At 37.0% G+C, this 21,936-nt stretch overlaps 1 protein-coding gene across 3 annotated transcripts in view; it reads right to left on the reverse strand.

Annotated features, from left to right (window-relative positions):
• Positions 1–21,936, reverse strand: part of EPHA6 (EPH receptor A6) — a 365,847-nt gene that overhangs the window by 61,692 nt on the left and 282,219 nt on the right. For all 3 annotated transcript variants that reach the window (XM_041480224.1, XM_041480226.1, XM_041480225.1), the window contains 2 exons: positions 17,688–17,873; positions 2,546–2,668 (listed from right to left, as the gene is read on the reverse strand). In XM_041480224.1, the coding sequence (XP_041336158.1) occupies positions 2,546–2,668; positions 17,688–17,873 (309 nt within the window). The remainder of the gene's footprint in view (positions 1–2,545; positions 2,669–17,687; positions 17,874–21,936) is intronic.

Below are 21,936 nucleotides of genomic sequence, written 5' to 3' on the forward strand. Positions count from 1 at the left end.
AAGGGAAAAAAGGAAACCAACAGCTGCATGGCCCTGCCAGGCTGCTTTCCAGACACTTATTTATAGCAGGCTTTCTAGTTTAGTTCTGTGTTTCATTAAAACATCTGTGGCATATTTTGTAGAAAAAAGATCTAAAAGCATTTTGTCTTTAGTTAGAAATAAATTTTCTGAGTATTTGGAAGGGAATCTACCACTTAGCTTGAGTTAAAGGTTTTGGTAAATAGAAAGCATCTCATTATCTTTGTTCCCAATGACCCTAATAGCAGAATAATGCTGGCATTTTAAGACTCCCGTGTAGTTAAATTAACTGAAATCTTACTCATAACCAATATGTGAAACAACTAGGTTATAATTCTGCAGTTATTGCATGTTAAGTACCTCTGCAAGGCTTATGAGAGCTACTGTCCAACACAAGCCCAAACATCTCCACTGAATCATGCACAGCAAGAGAGTCAGTTCTGAGTCTCTTACATCCCAGATCAGCACTGCCTTGTCAAGATTTGTTTTCATGGTTTTTTTTGGGGTTTTTTTTTCCCCCAAAAATGTTTGGGATTTTTTTTTTCTCACATGTAAAGCAAAGCTGCTTTTAGCAATTTAGAAAAGGAAAGGGCATCCCATGATCATCTCTGACGAAAAAAGAGGCAATTCATAATTTGCACCATGCTTAATATAAATGTAAATATGATAAAGTAAAAAAGGAAGAGTTAAATAGCAGCACTACAGGTAAGATTGCTGAGATGCAACTGTTAGCAGCAGTTGCTGACCTGCACTGCAGAGTTGATTCCACCTGACCCTCCACATGCAATCTTTCTCAAAGGAACACATCTCATCCCATGGATTTATCACAGTTCTTCATTGCCTCACAACTGCCTGAAAATCTTTCCTTTCTCTGGTGTTGCTGCTTTGCTCACTTTTTTTTTTTTTTTTTTTTATCTATCTTGCAAGGATATCTGTTCCACACCATGCAGTTGCATTTCCATCTTTTCCCATTTTTCAATGCTTCATCAGATTGAATCAGAATTCTTAGTAAAAGACATTTAATAGCAAGGAATTATTGAGCTTCATTAAACAAACTACATTTAAGAGTTTTAAGTCCATAAGACCAAAAGCTTTACAAGTACTCCAAAAAACAACAGTCCTGAGGATCTTACAAAATTAACTTGTAGGTAGGGAGGTAGTTGAGAAGCCAGTTCATGAATTTGAGGCCATTTTTAATTTAACAGAATCAGTGGGATGCCCTATATAACACTGGGTTCAAAACAGAGAATTTTTTGGGGCCTGCAGTATTTCTTGCTCAATAGTTGTTTAGTTACATCATTGTGATGCTGACTGCCACAATTCCTAAGGGCTATTAAACACTCTGAGATATCCCATGGAGAAAAAAATATGGAAAGTATTTCACAAACTGTCGATAAAAGAAACCCAAACAGTCATAAGGAAAGACATCAAAGCTGCTGAGACGCTTCTATTCAAAGAAAGCAAAGAAAGAAATAATAGCACTGAAATAAAAAGAAAAGTAAGAATCATCTTGTAATTAGAATTACTGCAGTAGATAAAAGGGGGCACAGAGAAGTACAATAGTTTCTTTTGTATAGCAAGTCAATAACATTATGTAATTTTCCAATTTTGTCCTTTTTTTACCAGAAGAGATTTTTTTTTTTTTCTTTCAAGAAAAACTTTTTTACCAGAAGAGATTGTTTTTTTCATTCAAGAAAAAACTTTTAAGTAACACTACAGATAACACAGGATGTCCAGAAAAGATACCAGCCTGACATTAGCCCATGCACAGGTCCATTTTTACACAAAAATATGCCGTTTGGAAAGGAACTTTGATTCAGTTTTAACTATAGTTATATGTATTTACTCTTCATTTATTACTTTTGATGGAAGATGGTGTTTAATGGCTCCAGAAGAGAAAGGATAACACAAGTAGCCTGTCTTGGAAAGGATGCCTCTAGCCTGTCTCCACTTATTTAAAGAGAATTACAGGAGTTCAAATAATGGTAAAAGTTATTGAACAAAACAAAAGGTGGTTTTCATGAGATACAACTTGCAGCTACCAAAGCACACAAAGGTTTCACACACCACATTAGTACACAATTAAGTTTTCCCTTTCCAAATTTGTTTTGCTTCCATGCTTTAGCAAGGGAATATAAATTTTTAGGGAAGAGTCACAGAGTCACACAAATTCCAAGATTTTACAGTGGCGTGTTTCAAGTTCTCCGTCTTTGGTGCACATGGACATGCTTCATGAAATGGATGATTAGAGGATACCAGGCCTTCTCTTCCAATATTTAGGTTGGCCACTTAACTGCAGAACAGTTTCCCTCTCAATTTCTCCTATACATTAATTCAGGAAAATGGCTTGTTCCCAAGAAATTATCGTCTTTTCCATTTCCTTTTGGTTTGGCTTTTTATTGGAAGGGACATCTGATCTCCCTGTCTGACAAACACCAAACTTGATTTGCCTGAGATGTGTGGAGAGATGGGGCAGAGAGTGAAGGAAAAAAAAACCTGATGTGTGGGAACAGGCTGGAATACCTACCAGGGGAAATGCTGGGGGGTAAAGATCCACCCCCTGCCACTGGATGAGAGGCCAGGATGCTATTTAAAAATCCCGCCCTCAGGAATCTCGAAAGAGACTTCACCCCAATGGTCGGAAAGGATCCTTTCAAAGAAATAGAAATGATCATTAATCAAATGACTTGTTCTCTGGCTGACAAAAGAAGTTGACTGTTTAAAGAAAGAACAACCAAACCTCTGCAGAGTTAACAGTGGCTTCATGGGAATAGATCTCATGAAAAGCAGTTAAAAGCTTTTGTTTGCTTTTTAACCAAGTCATACAATACACAGCTTTAACCAGAAAAAAGGTTTTCTGCATAGTTTGCAAATGGAGAATTCCAGCACTTCTAGGAGCCATAGAAAAATTTGGTGTTTCAACAGCAAATTGCACCTGTGGGATACTCATAATACATTCCAAATGACTCCACCATAGAGGCACGTTACAATTTTATGTTCAAATCAAAGACAGACCAGTAGAGGTGAGGCTATACCAGCAAAGCTGTTTTACACCAGTATTTTAATGCCATTTTAGTGCCAAAAGTCACATCAGGGAAGGGGCAAAGGGAAACCAGAATTTGCAGCTAAAATACTGAATTCTTTGTCAAGGCAGCTCCAGCAGTCAGAGCTTCTGTCACATCTCCCAACACCGGCCAATGGAACAGGATACAGGCAAAAACCAGAAGTATGGATGATGCCTAAAGATTTTTAGCTTTTTTATATATATTTTCATATAATTGCAACTTTTTGATTTTAGGCAATGTGGACATGGCCCCTTTCTGCTTTGCTGTCACCAGAAGCTCGACACATTTTATGCTTTCACTATAATAAACTCTATATTCTTCTCATTGCCTACATGTATGGTTTTAATCCTGGAAACAATTATTATCTCATCCACCTCCTCTAAAACAAATAATTGTGACCCATCTACTGCAGTGGTGAGAAATGAAGGTGCCTTAGCATTTGATCCACTGTTTCAGCTATCAGCATTTGTACAGAGATCTGCAGACATCATTTCAGCTTCCTCCTGTTAGTGCTCAGTGAGCGCCAGCATCAAAGATGGGTCTGAAATGACAGCTCTGCACATCTCACTTAAAAGCTCTGAACCTCTCACTGAAAAGCACAGGGTCAAGATTCTCCCACCTGGCAATAAATCTAAACTGACTATCAGAATAATCTGGGCATTTTTGCAAGTTCATCAAGTAAGCATCCATCCAAAAAGTTAGGCAATGGCAAGTTTGTTTTTCTCACCTTGCAGGTACTTCATATTTGTTCTTTTAAGAGACAGAAAGCATATTGATCTTTACAGACAATAAGAAAAATAAATGGCCTTCAACAGTTGAGATTTTTTTTTCCACTAATAAAAATACAGTGAGGAAAATTTACCCTCAAAACACGCATGCACTTGCTGAATTTAAAGAAGCCTAGGAGAGCTTTGAGTTTTTTACTTTTGTTTTCAAGCAAGAATTCTAATGTTCCCCCTCAATCCATCTGTCCTTTAAATTTGTTAGTTAGCCATGCTGCAGTCTGTGGAAAAATAATTAATTTAATTGGTGATCTAGATGCAGTACTTTTATATCTGATGGTAAATGTAAGTACTCCCTCTGGACACTCAAGAGAAGTCTTTGGCATTCCTATAAAAGTGTTTCCATGTTCCATGGCTTTCAGTTTAAAATATTTGCAGAAGTGATCCTGGACAGACAGTACAGAATGCAAAACACAAAAATTCAGTTTTAAAATGGAAATTGTCCTATTAACTCCAAGATGTTTGGTACTAAACAGCATCTTAAAACATAAAGGCTAAATAATGAACATATGAAGATTTCCCAAATAGAACACTGCTCCTGTTTCAAAATATGAATTATACCAACCATAAGGTACAGCCACTGAGTCACACACCATATGTACAGACCTTCAGAAAAACCAAACAGCTTCAGCTTCACCATTGACATTTTCCTCTACTTAAATGCTGTTAAATGGCAAATAACTCCAGTTTCCTAACAGTTTTACAATAAGTCACTTTGTTATAGAAAGTAATGAGGACAACCCCAAATTTATTTCACTTATTGGACATATTCAGAAATAAAATAAAAAAAACCCAAAAAAAACAAACAAAAAAAACCCCAAACAACAAGGAGCAGTGAATTTTAGTGCAAGTAAGTCTATAAATACTAAGAGAACTAGAGGGGGGAAATTATTGAGGTTTTATAAGCAGCAAATAACTACAAGAATGCATATAAATAACCCTTTTCTCTCACTCTAAAGTCAGGGTTCAGTTGCTTAAGTGTAAATGGTTTGTGTCATTTGAGATGCTCTAAAAAATCTGAGCCATCCCCAGCTGAGTGGCAGACATGACAAGATCAGCAGATTTCCACTCTGGAAGTGGCTGTAAGAGGTAAAGCAGCAGTTGGATATTTAAGAGTAGGCACTGAGTGTCATTTTAGGCAACTGAATCCCATCCAGCCCCCTGTCACCTCAGAAATAAGGGGTCTCTGAGTAAGCAGAAGTCAGAGTTACTAGAACAAGACCTCATTTAGTCTCTTCCAGAAGTCCTCAAACACCTTCTGAAAGGATCAAGGTTGGTGACATTCAGCCCTGACCAGTATCCATCAATAAAAAAAATGCAGACAAATGAGAGATTAAAAGTTCATTCACCTTAAAACATGCACGGCTCTAAATTAAAATACAGCCCCAGGATGAACTTTTTTTTTCAGCCCCAGGTGTGCTTTTTTCATCATGTGCACAACGTGAAAAGGGTTTGAGACTTGATTATGTGATTTTATGTTGGGAAGGTGATAATCACTGCAGATAAAGCAAATTCATTCTTGTTAAGCCACATCAATCACCACCAGATGGACAGAGCTTTGAAGAGCTTTGGACATTTACAGTAGTTTAGAAGTTACTCAAACATTTACTTGTTTGCATAAGCATTCATGAAATAGTTGAATGAATGACACAGAATCATAGAACGTGTAAGTTTGGAGGGGACCCCTGGAGTCAGCTAGTTAACCAGATTTCTTGAGAAATGATGCTATTCTGTTGGTCCACATCATAGATATACTCATGCTTCCCACCACTTCTGTTGTTTTCTGCAAAAAATTCACTCATTTTTGCAGTGGGTGCACTCACACTAATGGAAAGATCCCTCAGTACAAGATTCTAAACTGGGAAAAGGAAACAAGAATATTAAGCCATGATTCCTCAGTACCCTCAAAAGGTGCTGTTATTTAGCAGTTTACAGTCATGGATTTACTGAGGAGAAAACCCCAACCTCTCCCTGCTCCACAGTTACACACATTGAACACAGTGTCACCTTAACATGGGAAACCACATAAGTTACAATGTTGGAAAAGTGTGTTGAACTGTAGAAATACATGGAGTAGCTGACAGTTCACCAAGTGTCTACCACTTTCTGAGCCCTGTGATATCAGTTTAGAACTCAGTGTAAATTCTTCTGTTTCACAATAATTACAGCTAAGTGCCTGAGCTCAGAGGCAGTGGGGGAGTGCTGAATCAATTAGCCTGCTTTCCACTCTCAGCTGTTCCTGGGGGAATATCATCCCTCAAATTGTGGAATTTGATAGGGAAGACCCTGGTACAGCATCCTAAACTGGCATGGGTTTAAGCAGGATATTATCCCCCTGAGCAGAAGGGCAGGAGAAGGTGGCTGGGCAGAGGAAATCCACATGCTTAGTTGAGCTCCAGAGCACTGACATTAATTCACACCCATTTATTGGCACTGCACAGTCACAGCATGGCCAGCCAGGAGGAACAGCCACTGCTCCCAGCCCAAACCCCATGACCAGTGACAAAAATGTGCTTTGTTCTTTGTCACTGCTGGTTTTCCTTATTTATTACTATTATTTATTATTATTAAGTATCTATTCAATACATTCTGCAGGTGGAATTGACCATTTCATGTGCTGTGTACTTCTGATCATCCAGCAGCTACAAATTCAAAAGCAGCTCTTTGGCTGCTTAATTTAACAAACTGGATTGAGAAGTTCTAGAGAGGTCACAATTGCCTTCTTCTATTTGTTAATACAAGTACCATCTCTTTATTGGCACCAGCAAAAGAAGATTTTAGTCTGTTGTTCCTTTCCCACAAATTTGGTTTGGAAAAAAAAAAAAAAAGGAAAAATGCAGAGGTGGTGTATTTAATGTAAAAATTTCCATTGCTATTTGTTTCTATAAGTCAGTTCTCTTTTAAAACCCAGCTAAGAGAAAGTTCTCTGGAACTCTGCACATGAAGGCTTTGGGGAAGTGAGAGCTGCAAGGAGCTCTTGCATTCAGTTTGGCAGGAAGCAATTGGCTGTTTTCACTCCAAACTGCATCTTCAGGCAGGGTGTGCTGAACATTTAGTAACAAAATACTGGAGGACAGAATGCAGAAAGTTTTCCTGCTTCTGCATAGGGGAGTTATCCAATTTTATCACTTCATGTCTGAGAGAAGACTGGCTTCTGTTATGAGCACTTCCCATTCTAAAATAAAACCTTGTTTTTATTGTTACTGGTGTTTCCTTGGGGAAGTTAGAAGCAGGGTTAGAGCATTTTTTTTTCAAAATTATTTGAAATATATCCATTATGGAAACTACTGAAATGTGGTTGACTTTTCTTTCACATGATTTTATTGATTTATCCTTGCTAGACCACCAGGAATGGCACATTACTTCATAATCTTTTATGAGGGAACATATGGAAGGTTTTTATAAGGAATGGCTTTATAAAACTTTGAAATGATGATGTCAGATTACAATTTTTAGAGCACTCAAAAGGTTTGACTTGCAATGGAAAAAAAATCAGAAGCAGGAAAAAAATTTATCCCTGATGAATTTGTGGGACCGTGTTTTCAGTACATTTAGAAAACATAAGCTTTTTTCAATGCAACAATCTAGAGATTTAGAATATGTTCTTAATTTATTTTAGAGCTTTTTTTCATGAAAGCAAAGGCTGATAGAGTGGCATGCCTAAAAGCTTACCCAAATAATTAATATCTCTTAGAAAAATCTAATTTTCAAGATCACTAAATAGTATTTTGCAATAGACATCACAAAGTAATAGAGCATAACAAGAATTGACAAAAATTACTGTGCTTAACCCCTGCTGAAATCACAGAACACAGAACTGCCGAGCTTGGAAGGGAGCTCTGGAGGCCACCAAGTCCAAGTGAATCATGTGGGGATTTCCATTACCTTGCAAATAACACAGTGAGACTCCTGAAGGCTGAATTCTGCTCGGGGGTACTAAACCAGTAAAACCAAACCTGCATTGTGCTGTGCAGAGGAAAATTTATACTCTCATGTTCAGCAGCAGATTTTCAAAGGGGTGGTCCCATTTTGTTTCCCCAGATTCCACCAGAGTCGTTGACATCACACCCACAAATGATTTTGTCACCCCTCAATGAACTTTCAAGAACTCATAGAGTGGTCCTTTGACCACTTTTTCCTGATGTCTAGATTATTTATTTCAATGTGTTTTTTACTCTTCAGTTAGATTTTAACTCTGAATTTCCTGAAGTCTACTGATTTGGAAATAATGAAGCATTCCTATGCTTTGGCTCCATTTCTGAGGAACAGACCCTTTTAGCCCAGCTCTTGGGGAACATATTTTCAAATCTTTTCTATATAAAGTTCCCTAATTTCTGCTCTGGATTTAAATTTACAGGGTCTTTCTGGAAACATGAAGAAGACACACACTGGGCAGGGCAAAGCTTTTGTTCAGATCTCCATCCCTGATGAGTTTAGCCTTGAGATCCTTGTGGAAGACAATGCTTCCCTACAAACCTGCACTCTCATTTCTTGACTGGCAGATGGGAATAAGTCCAGAGGCAGGAATATTTACACAGAATGAGACTGTTTTAGAAAACCCCAATTATAACAACTTCTGCCTTTACTTATGACTTCTCTGGGACAAAAAGCAAATGCAGAAAGAATCTTTCAGCTCCTAAGGAGGAGCTGATGTAAGTTACAGAATATTTGGGGAGAATATTAACATCTAATTTAATTTCCCTTGTGCTTCTAGACAAACAGGTGATTCGGGGGGGAAAAATGAGGGAATTGCTTGAAAAGAGTTCTACAAACACTACAGGCATTTATTTTGTGATGTGCTAAATGTCAGTGCACACTGAAGTTCTGGTTGCTGGGAAGATTGGTGTGACAACATTAATATGATTAAGGCTTTTAACAGCCATTACAACTGCTGTGTTGAATCATCTCTGTAGCCTTAATGGAATAGAAATGGAAATACTGAGCTTCTATGGGACAAAACTGTGTATGCTTAAGCTGTCTACTAAATAACTATTTTTCAGTCCCTGCTAAACTGAAAATAGCTTTATCACAATGCTAAATAAGAACCTTTAAGAAATCTTTATGTGGAAATCTTTATGTATGATATCCAGGACACAGCTACAAGTGCTGTACGCTGTACATTTGGATTTCATTATCATGCATTCATTATTAGACAAAAACAAAATACTTTAAAATTACAGTTTTCATGATAGAAAAAACCAAAACCAGTAATATCAGCTGAAAACTTTTTGATTCATTTTATATACATCATTATTTCAGGGAAGTATGAATCCATTAATAATTAGCTGAATTACATTTTCATCACCCATTTTTGTTATTTTGGAAGGAAAAATCTAAGCATTCCTATCATTTAGAATTCTTCTTTTAAGACAGGAAACTCCCATGAGAAATGTTGATGGGGTAAATGGGGTGGTTAAGAAGTTTCAGGGGCTTTTTAAATTTTCAGTTGCTCATTTTCATGGTATTTCCATAAAAACAGAGATTTGGTTTTAATTTTGTACTTCATGTTTAGAAATTGCAGTCAGTTTTAATTTAACGAGTGAACTAGCTTTTCATGGTGACATCTGAAGACGAATGTGTTCGTGCAGCCTGCTGTGCACCCTGCAGTCCTGCAGCTAAAGCTCTGATTTTCTCCTCTTTTAGCCTTGTTACCCTGTTACAGTATGAACCAGGGCTAGGAGACAAACACTCCCCACTTTTAGACAATAATCAGTATCACTGAAAAAGCCTCATTGTGTTCAGCTGAAAAAACCCCCTTGGGGCTGAGTGATTTTCTGTTGAACAAATGTATGGTACAAACTGAGGATTCCTTTTGCTGTTTCACATTCATCCATTCACAACTCACTGTGCAGTAATATCAATGAAATTAAGCCCACTGGTTTGATTTTCTTCCTTGTAACAAACACCAAGTGACCTCCTCAAATAAAAGATGTCAGGATTAGAAGCAGAAAATCGCTGTCATTACCAGAATTGTGGCTTGGAATGAACTCTTTGATTAGAAGTGGATTAAGTGCTGGTTTAGATTTACAAATCTGTAAATTAGACAGGAAATCCTCTTTGTCTCTGCTCAGTGAAGGTGTCCCAGCCCACACCTGGTAAACCAAGACAGGTTGTGTTTGCCCTCTGATGGCCTGAGGCACATGGACAGGAATTCTGCTTTCTTTTTTGAAAAATGCTGCTGACCAGAGAGAATTAGCTGTGCTTGTTAATTATCCTCTTGTTGATACCAGCGGATTCAGAGGATGTTCTCTGCTTGTTCACTTGGTGTTCAGTGAATATCATGTGGTAAAACCTCTCTCATTTCATCTTCCTCCTGCTGGTTTTGGCAACAGTGACTCTGCCAGGATGGATGTTGGGCAGTATTTGTTTGCTTAGGCCACAAAGTCACATTTTTCAATGCTTATAAAGGCATTCATTGAAAACTGGAAGTAAATTGCCAGTCTTACCTGAAACACTTGTGTGCTGAAGAATGTGCTCAACTACAGTGGAGAGGAAAAAAACAGAGAAAGGAAAGAGGGGAGACTCTTTTCTAAAGTGGGTAAATTAATTACTGTCAGTCTAGGGAGAAATGAACAAGTTTCTGTTGTTTCAGGAAGAAAGGTAATAAATTATGTGAATTCTAGCAACAGTACAGTGGGGTTTTTTCAGGTTTTTACTATTATAAAAATTCGGTACTATGCTTCTCTAGATAAAATATTGAAATGAACTCATTATCAGCTAAACTTATTTGCTTTCAAATTTTATTCAGCAGAAATTACCTTGTTAAAGTTTAGTTGAAAAATGACAATATTTACAGATGGATGTTGTTATGAATCTACTTGAGAATGTCTGACAGAATACATTTGCTTCTGAAAATGTGTTTACAGGATTGTCATTAATGTTTTGTGCTTATATTTAGAACACAGTTAAACTGAATACTCTGTAACTTCACACCATCTATTATGATGTTTTAAAATCATATTCTTTTCTTTCCCACGCTGCTTCTCTCTTTCAATTGTGTCTCCCTTAACAACTTTATCATCCTCTCCTGATTTACAAGCAGTATATTTATCTCTGAAGAAATGTAGCATTTATGAAGGATTATTTTGTGCAAACTGAATTTCCAACCAGGAGTTTGGAAAGGATCCCAAACAGTTTGCATCTAAGTTATTTATTCTACTGCAACCTGAACTATGTATGTATTAAAATCAGAAAGATAATTATAGTCAGTGAAATAGTTTCTTTTCTCACATCTAACTCTCACGTTTCCATAAAATGCAATATCAGATATTTATATGAGAAAATTACCAGTCCATTTTTCAATTCTTCTCCTTTATATGAATCTGCTGTAAAAGGTATCTTAAACTTGTTGCTTTGCATTAGAAATTTGGGTGTGAGCCTTAAAGCTGTAGGAAATACCACAATGCAAACTTTTGTAGCAGAGGTTTGTATGGAGAGACTAGACCTAGACCTGGAGGGTCTATGGGTAATAATAAACAAAAATATTAATAAATAATACTAAAACCCAATAATGGCTGCTGTTGAAAAACCACACATATTTGAAGAGTTTACATTTAAAACAGTTATTTCCTGCTTGTTACATCCTGCTTTCACCAGTGGAAGGTGTAGCAGGATGCTCTGCCTGGAATGGGGTAAAACAACTTGAACTATGCCCTATGTATGCAGAGTTATCTCCAGCCTTTCCCCATGCTCAATCACATGTACATTTACTAGTCTGTTTTTGCCTCTATACAGAAGAACAAATGAATGTGCACTTGTCAAAATAAATCAACCAAATACAACTTGTGAATTTGGATTATTGATTGCTTTCTACACACTCTTTAACCCCCTCACTCCTTTGGCTGTCAGCTGCAGTTGCCATTGTCATTTATAATTGTTCTCATCATTGCTTTTATGGTTTTCCTGCACAGGCAACAGATCAGCCATGTTGTGCAGCAAATCTGTCAGCACAGGGCAATGTTGTCTCTCCCTGATATTCATTGATCTTCTGGTTGCTGCTGTTAAAAAAGCCCCAACCCTTCATATATCTCCTGCACACTCTAAATATCTGGCCCTTTAACTTATTGTACCATATTCTTCTTTACTTTCATGGTGGAGGAAGAAATTGCATATTGTATTCAGACATTTCAAATGGAAAAGCAATCATTTTTGGTTAATAACAATGCTAATTATGAAAAATGATGACCATGCATTCCCTTCAAAAGAAAAGGAAAGAGAAATAATCTGGCCATATCTTATCTATAGGACTTTATCTTTTTACAGCTGTTAGTAGGAATCATTTTTGTCACCTATTTTTCTACTAGAACCACATCTCATGTCAAAGCATCTGAATATCTTTGAAAGTCAGGTCCTGTGTGTCTGAACATGGACATCTGAAGGCAAAGGATCCTGAAGAAACTGAAATCCTGTTTCTCAGCTGTAACCTATGAAAGCAGAATTATGGAATTTAGTTATGTTAGATAGTGCACCCTGGTCAGATTAAGCTGCTGTTAACAGGGTGTTACTGCTTGACTGTTTGACAATGTGCTTTTTCTTCACTGCTTATCATCCTTTGAAAGATGCAGCAGCAGAATTGACAGTCAAGATGTATGGCTTGCTAACTGCAAAAAGGGAAAAGCAGAACACAGAAACGTGCCTGATTTGAACTGCAGGAAACCAAAATGGCCCCTTGATTTTTGGAACAAAATTTGCATAATGTAATGCATGAAAAGACAAATGTAAATTTTTCCAGAGGGTTAAAAGCTCATTTCTTCTAAATATATGTCATTGAGGAGAACTGAGTATTGTGGATTCTTAACTTTTGCCAACCTTCAACACACGGGTGCACGGTGGTTTGCATGTGTAAATTGAAATGCCCACACGGATGCATGCATGTGTAAAAATAGCTCAGGACTATCAACACTAATTACATTTCTTCCAGTACCAGTCTGGAAGGGTAACCTATTTTGCAAGAAGGCTACAGATACTTGGTGTTGTCTGTGTTATATGCACAGCTCTTTCAGCTCTGTATTTTGGATGATACTTCAGTAAACTGAGCTCACAGATTTGGCTAACAAAGCAGGTGGTTGGTGGCTGTGGGTTTTGTGTTAATTTGATGGCCACGCCACCCCTGGATTCAGTGATGTGTTGCAGTATTTATTTATGAATAAGGATAGAAGGGATAATAGAGGGAGTGAGCCAAATTTAAATTTACAGTTCCACTTACTGAACAATTTATAACGCAGCTGAGATCCTGCTGTTTTGTCTGTCATTATGTGCACAACTACAATGACATTTTATCAGAAAAATTCAGCTTTATGCTCATTGCCATGTAAAGTCCACTGATATGACACGCATACAGTCTCACCACCACAGTGGATTGTCCATAAACAACATTTAAACTTTGCAGAATCATGCTTCCTGGGAGTACAATTTCACCATCCATGACCAAGGTAAGAATACGGTTAATATTGCCACAAAAGGGACTCAATCCTTTCGTGTAGCAACAAAATATACAACATTATGTGTGCAAGAAACACATGTACTGCAAAATACGTCACCATCTGAAATGGATTCTGAACGTCATTTAACAGGTGGGAGAAAAGGGCAACAGTAAATTCATTACAATAATGGCTCAAAGGCCTAGAGCACAATGTCTTGGCTGAAAAAAGAAGAAGTCACTATGTCCTGAATTTTTGAAAAAATCTTAAAAAAAAAAAAAAGAAAAAGAAAAAAAAGGTCAGATATTAAGAGCTTCATATGGTAAATTCCAGTGAAAGAGGATCATGTTGCTGCTCTGCTTCCCTCATGGACAAGATAAGGTACACTAATTTTAGGGCTTTTGTTGCACGGAATGGGTTATATGCAGTAATTTGAAAAGAAACTCAATGATTAAAGCTTTAAATTGATCTGCAAATGAGTGTCTGAAGATTTCAGAACTGCAATACTCTTCACAATTTGAAAGCCATGAAATCAAAACAGTGAGGAGACAATAAGGGAGTCATAAGTGTCATTCCAAAGCCAGGCTCGATGTCCAAGGATGTGAGTTTACACAAAACCAGAGCTCTAGGTGCTGTCTTCATTTATCCTCCTTTTGTGAAGGGACTATTTGGAAAATCCTTCTGGAGAATACAAATGTACATAATGCTGTTAAAGAAAATGAATGCTTTAAAAAGATTCCTCTTGTACATGTGATGGGTATGAAACCTTCAGCAGTCAAAATTTGGAACGGAAGCAATTCCTTACAACTGATTTCTAAGAATTTGAAGTTATTTAGGGTAAAGTTTGTGGGGAAGAGGAACAAACAGATTATGAATGTAATAAAGCTCTTGCATGCACTGATATTTTTTACTGAGCCGGTATTACATAGTACCAATTAGGTTTTGCTTTAAACTATTGTGTAAGACACTGTAGAGCAAAACTAAGTAAAGATTCCAGTCTGGATTTCTTCCAGTAAAGTTACAATAGTCAGGGACTCTTTTCCATGCCTTTTGTAGATATAGTTAAGCAGCCTGATTTTATTCTGTAGGCACAGCTTTAATTTAATTTACAGACTTTTCATGGAAAGTCTTCAACATGATGTAGAAATGAAGACATATCTTACTCCTTTAGAGCCCAGATTTCAGTCGGTCACATGTGTTTGCACTGGAGAAGGAAATTATTGTTCTTATACCTGTTAGTGAAATAGCAGCAGCTTGGCAACAGACATAAAAATCACCTGAGCATGCCCTGGCACACCCAAAAGAGCTCCCAAAATCATCACTGTGCTAACACGGCTTGAAAGGAAACATGGATGTTTTTATAAAGTGCCCAAGCATCTATGATAAATTTGTGAGGCAATCAAGCAGTCTTTTGTGGCAAACCATGCAAGGAATGGTGTTGCTGTAACAAAACCAAGCAAGAATAAAGTTTCCCCTGTGAGTTCTGGTTAGGAATACGAGTGGACCCAAATTCTGTGCCATGCTGTGTTTGCTTTGGCCCAGCAAATTGCCCTTGAAATGAACTCCCTGCTAACAGAAAGCTTGTGCTACAGCAACTATTCTGCTTACTGCTCTCTGTGATTAGGGGTTGCTAGGACAAATGAGAAATGAAGCCATAAGAAAAGGGAATTAAAACTCTGTTTCAGAGCTACTTTTGAGCAGGCTTAGTTTAGCATTTCTTTCCTCCTGTACAGTACATATTCCACAGCAATTTTGAAAACAGTATAATTTAAAAGTTAACATTTGCTTAGCTGGTAGCACCAGATAAAAGCCCTCATTTGCAGTGAGCAGGCAAATTTGTTATTGCCCCAGTCAATAGCTATTGACTTGGTACAGCACTTCTGCTTATTACAACCAAATCCTTTTTCTTTTTTGTTCAATAGTCAATGACACTGTAATGGAAGGCACTGCTTACAAACTGATGCAATATCTATCAGCAAGAGCTAGAAGTTAATGACTAATGGTTACACAGAGGAAAGCATGTGCTAAGAACAGCACTACACATCTATTAATCAAATGTACTGCATCTGATGTGCCTTTATAGCTTAGTGGAACTGCAGTGCACATCAGATAAATAGTTTCTGTTGTTATTAATCTAGGCCTTAGCACAAAACACCTGTTATTCATGCTATCACTACATAAATAACTTGGCTAGGACAAAGTTTTGTCTGACTTTTACAGCACACCTTTCAGTATGTAAAATTTGGATTCTGCAATCCTAGACTTAGTACTTTGGCAAGGCAACTGCTCTCCTCCAAGCTGAAGTCGTGTTATTCTCTAAATACTCCAGATGGGGCAGTATAAATGCAAGGCAACACTAAAGACAAAATGGGAAGAGCAGAGTACCTGCGTCCATGGCTCAGCCTGCTTCAGGCTCCTTCCCTGCGGCAGAGCAGTGCTGCACACCCCTGTCCCTTCAATTTATGTAACTTGCACTTTCTGTGCCTGGGGGTGAACTCTGCTCCTAATTCACATAGCCCATTTTCATTTCATAATTATGGCTGCATAATTTTTTTTTTATTCCTTCCTGACACCAAAGTACATTCTTTCAAAGTTCCACCATTTATTTTGTATCTGAGAGATGTGTATTTTTTAGACAACAGTGTGACTATAATAACACCTGCTATTTTTATACTACCTTCAAACAAATATTACAAAATATTAATGAAGTTTGTTGACTCCTTGGTGAAAAGCAGAACTGCTACTGATAACATTTTGGCTTACAGTTCTTGATAATCTTTCCTGTAGAACACCTAATACTCTAACATTGGAGCAGAGATTTATCAGTTTGTTTTCTCTTTTCTGAATGCCACCTTGCTTTCTCTCTAGACTGATGATGAGGCATTACAGAAAGAAAACTTACAAATGTGGTAAAGATTAAACAATCATGCCATTGCCAAGGACATCATTATTATACTGTTCTCTCTATGCACCATTTAATTAGATGTAAACAATGCTCCTAAGCCACAACATTTTGCCTTTTTTAGACAAGACACACCCCACAAGATCCACCATGTGGATCCTAACCAGACCTGTGATACTGATTAATAAACCACCCCTGCTGGTGAAGCCTGGTAGAATTTAATTGCTGACATGCTCAGTGTGAAGCAAGAGCTAAATTCATTTAAGTTCCTACACATTTACACCCCTTGACAAGATCTCCAGTGCCGCTCAGCCAGCATTTACTTGTGTTCCTGTTTGTTGTCACAGGGCTGTTACTGACAGGAGAGGATTTGAGAGACTAAGCTCTGTCTTTCCTGCAATGCAATGGGTTTTGTTAGTCTACTAACCAAACATACCTAAAAAACCCCCAAATTTATCCTTCAATACTGTGTGAGGAAAGAAAAAGATCATAATTTAGAACCACCAAGAGACAGATTTGAACATGGTCAAGTCATTCCACACACCTACTGAAATTGCATTCCAACAACATGAGTTCTGGAGCTAAACTTTCCTTTTTGTTCTTGATTTTCCAAACATAGCTTTGGATGTTGTAATGAGGTGAAAACAGGAAATATTCATAACATATTTGTTGTGTTTACTGTGATGGTAAGAGGACACTGCATTATACAGACAATGCTTCCCTTTAAATGAAAAATAGAAGTTCTGCGAATTAACAAACAACATGGCTTGGTTGAGACAATGATTGATTTTGAAAAGAATATACCATAAACTATTTAATTAATTACTGAAAAAAGGTGCCATTGAGGAAATTACATGCATGTTAATTAGACTTCTCAATAGTTAAGTGATAACTAGATGTTTCAGCCTTTCAGAAAAGTCCATAACACCACTAAACCTGCTGGATTTCAGAGGCAAGGTATTTCTCTTGGCAGCTGCAACAATTATAAGGAGTAAAACATTTCAAAGATTATTCTGGAATTTTAGTCAATCTTTGCAGTATACAACAAGCTACACAGAGTTTACTTTTTATTTCTTCAAAACAGGAAATTCATCTCTTCTGGTACCAAAACCAGTAAATCTCAATCAAATAAATAATAAGCACTTTTGCAGAAATAAGATATTTTACAAGATAACTTGACTTCATTGTCAGCTCAGTTACATTTGTGGTTTTCTCCACTTGCCAAGCAAACTCTCCATTCTATTTCATAAGAACCTGTAGAAACTTCTCTTGAATTAGGGTAATTGTTATTGAAAAATAAATATAAAACATTTCACATTGAAAACAGACAGGCATTTCCTATTATGTGCTCAAACTTTGCAGTATCATTTGTCAATGATCTGGAAGATTTCTGAGAACTGTAACCCATACTGAATGAGAAAATAATGTTAATTTCAATACTAGGTGAGACAGAATGGGAAAGCCAGCATAAAACAATTAAGGAAAGATATTAGTGACTTACTTTTTGTAACAACTCCTTCAAGGCGAATGATATTTGGGTGATCAAACTGTCCCATAATACTCGCCTCCCTCAGGAAATCTCTCCTCTGCCTGTCCATATAGCCACCCTTTAGAGTTTTTATGGCAACAGGGATCTCTCTTTTTCCTGGTGTCTTCAGACGTCCACTGCAAACTTCTCCAAACTCCCCTGAAATTGATAAAATATCTGTTAGTAACTCACAGTACAGAAGAATATTCAAGGAACTCACACATCCCATAGAAGTGGACAGAGAAATAACTGATTGAATATTCAGATTTATTAGTGTCATCACATCCCAGAAAATCCAGATATTCAGCAGCATTCACAGGACATGATCACCTTTCCTCTGTGCCACAGCAGAGATCATGGCACCTTGTACCTGCAAAAGGCAAACCTTCAGCCCTCCCCACTGAGACTGAACATTGCTATCAACAGGTTTGGGATACATAACTGAGGAAGGAATGCAATGGCACTTGGATTTTTATTCCACTGATGACAAAATATCTGTTGATAGAAATATTTATCTCTGGGGGTGAAATGCACTAAGACCTGTATGTTAAGAAAAGCCCTGAGACTATCAGAACACTTGACTATCCTTCAGCTGCAGAAAGCATTTTAAAAGCACTTTATGCTGTTATGACCTAGAAAAGCACTTGCACATGATTTATTTAAAAGGACTTCCACACCCACTTGAAATTAATTACACATTTCCCTGCTCACACAGCCAAAGGCCAGCAGTCCCAACAAATCTGGGGTTGTGCAGTGAGAGGAATCCCAAAACTTGTTTCCCCTGATGTTTCCCTGTCTGTCTAGGGCCTGTGAAGGATGTGTGTTTCCCTGCATTCTCCTTACACATTCAATAATTCAGTTTGTATGGAAATCACAACTTTCCTTTGATCTTGAAGTCACCCAGAAGTTATTTAGAGCCCCTAGCAAACATACTCTTGGATGACTGCAGTTTTCAATGGGTTATAATTCAGTAAATGAAAACAATGTTCAGAGAAATATTTCAAAGCATTTCTCAGTGCAGGTTGCTTTCACAGAAAATCTAAATTTTTTACCCCAGTCATTTTGGAATCAGAACTGCTAAAAACCAAAAAGCAAGTAATGAACAGATAATATTTAACTGAGGATTTAACACTCCACTGAGTGCTGTTTGTATTAGTTTTCCCTACATTTTAAGGACAGAAATAAACAAAATAAAGGAGCTCTATTCTGTAAGAGCGCATCTTCAGATATGAAGCAAATCTAGAAGAAAGATGCTTTAAAGGCACAACCTTCACTTCAGAAAATTATAACTCCCTGATATTGCAGGATTAGAATGGATATTGTCACAAGACTTTTATTTTATTAGGTTCTGTTGCTTCCATTAAAACAAAGCAAAGTTTTATTATCTTTAGATCCAGGAAGAGTGAGATTAAAATAACAATTTCAAATCTTGTCTTTCACTTCAATGACAGAGGCATCATCAAGTGCAAGAGTACAATTAACACATGCTGAACATAACCTCTGATTAAACTAGCAGCTTCCTAAACAGCTAAAAAAATCAAGTGGTTCCAGGTCTTCTTTGTACAGTTCCTCCCACCAATTTATTTCTACTTAATTAAAAAAATAAATTAAAGATGTGTGCAAATATAAGATATATGAAAATATATGTCATTAGACTGATGCTCTGGGAATCTTTTGACAAAAGCGGAAGTTGTGTGAGGATTTTCCTGTATGATTTTGTCCCTTTCACCTTTAGAAGACTCTCCTTAAAAGTTTGCTTGCCTGACTACTTGCTCTGAAAAAGCAGTAGATAATTTGGACTTGTAAAGTGCTCCCATAAAAGAAAGTGATGAAACCTGAATGTTTTGCAGGAGACATGTTCTATCAATCTTCTGTTCTGTGACATGTTCAGCAGGACCAGAACACTTTTCTAAAGCCATGACCTTATTGCATCTTGCTGGTTTTTTTTTTTAGCTTAAATGCCTAAAATGAGAAATTTTTCCAATTCTTTCTCTTGATGAAGCAGTAAAAAGCAAAAATACTAGAGCCTTAATATCAGATTTTTAAAGAAATTTTGTGGCCAATAAATCTGCAGACTTGCAAAATCTCATTTTAAGACTAATTTGGAAAGCATAGGTTATAGAATAAATCATTTTGCTACAACAAGATTATACAAGAATATTACAGCTTCAGAATTTCATAAATAATGACATTCATCCCTCAGGGATTCTAAAAGGCTGTTACCAAGTGCTTTAAAATTAATTTAACTGAAGGAGGCAGCTGAACAACTTGCAATTCCAAGATTTATTACCTGCACAACACCCAAAGCAGGGAAAGGAACCCCTGTTCCTTTTACTTTTTTTTTTTGGATGCATGATTTGGAAAGTTAGAAAGAAATTTCCATCCCCTTGGATATTGGGATTGATAAACTGGTGAACATGAAGACTACCAGCAGGTTTTTTGTGACATAATGCCAAACTTGAGCTCATCACCTTCAGAACAGACAGAAACCTAAGGTGTATGATAACTTCTACTTCTGTTTTAGACTAGATGGAGATCAATGATATAATTTAAAGCATTGAATTATTTACCCTGAGACTTTGACAAGATTTCATCCCACAGTATCTTTTCAACACTTCTGCTCAGATAAAGAATTTCCAATGTTTTTAAAGTCAAAGGGGAATGGATTCAGTCAAAGGGGTTTTTAAAATCTAAGAATCTCATTCTCACTGTTTGAGATAAAGATAAACAGGATAAATGTTGACCCTGCAGCAGCTGAGGTTCATGACTGCATGTGTAATAAGTTGAAGCTAAGAGCCAGGTGTCAATGAAGTCAACATTTTTCCTTGCTCCAGGGAAAAGGCTGATCACAACTAGAGAAAAAGATAGAGTCCACTGCCTGTTCAGTTTTAATAAAATGTAAATAATCTCTGGTTTAACAACAGAAACCTCACCCATCTTTCTGTATATTATACGAAAAGGAGCTAATTGAGCAGTCTAGAAATTTAATCTGTGAAAACCACACATCCCTTTTTGCATTCAGCAGGGCATTTGTGGTACTGAAAGTGAAACAGGAGCAGTCAGTCACTTAAAAGTCTGAAGTGCAGCCTGGTATTACTGCATGGGATCAGAACAAATGTCTTACAGCACAGACAGTGGCTGCTGAGAGAACTGAAAGGTCACAGCACCAAAGACAGCCCAACTCACTTCAGTCTTTACACTTGTGGGAGAACTTTCAGGAGATTTAGATCATGCAGAGAATATTGCCTGCTCTGGGAAAAACTGAAGAGTTGGTCTCTTCCTCAAGTTTCAATATTTTAACAGAGAAAACAGAAGGATAATTGTAAATTTTAGGATGGACTTGACAAAGTACCTCTGGGAATTCATTTCTTGAAGAGGGGCCGAACCCTTAAGCCAAACAGCAAGAAGAGATGGAGAAGAAAAAAGTGTATGGGTGAGATATAATTACCAAATACTTTAAATTATAACTTGGGTACAGAGTTAGGTTAGAGTTAAGCTGACAAAAGAAACCAACTAAAAATACTTGCCTTGAGTGACAGCCATCAGAATTCCAAGTAGTGAATTATCAAGAACTTTTGGACATGACTTTTTCAAGTGAAAAAAACAAACTGGAAGCTGCTTCCAGGAGAAGAACAGTTTTAAAAATGTCATGATCAGAAATGCTAGAATTTTCTTTTTTCTCGAGTATTTGTGATTTTTCACTTTGGCAGTTTCAGAATGAAATCTTTTGGTTCTTGAATGGAAATAATTTTGAAAAATTAAAAAGTTACATAAATTAAAAATGAGAATTAATGGCCAAAATAAAATGTTAAAACAGAACAAATTTAGAAGTGAATCTATTAACTGACTTGTTAAAAGAGAAGATGCTGATTTTTAGTTTCACTTTGGTGAAAATTGTTAGCATCTTTTAAAAGTAATTTTCTTGTGATAGGAAATCCATTTTATATCCATTTAAAGTGTGTACTACAGAATTAGAGAGAATGCACAGAAACCTTTAGGACTGCTGAGAATGATCCTGCTGTTATGTCCCTGAGCAGCTACTGAAGAACTGTGTGGGAATTTTTACCCTCCCTGCCTTAGCCATGGTATTTAACCTGTATCTTGTATGCATGGAAATGGGTTTAAATTTCATGGCAACCTGTTTGAAAGTCCTGTTAGGTGAGTATTTTTGAAGTTGAAAAATTACCCATGTCATTTTAGAAAATAAAAACCATAAAAATGA

This window comes from Pyrgilauda ruficollis, unplaced genomic scaffold (assembly GCF_017590135.1).
Source record: "Pyrgilauda ruficollis isolate IOZ18807 unplaced genomic scaffold, ASM1759013v1 scaffold50, whole genome shotgun sequence".
Lineage (NCBI taxonomy): Eukaryota > Metazoa > Chordata > Aves > Passeriformes > Passeridae > Pyrgilauda > Pyrgilauda ruficollis.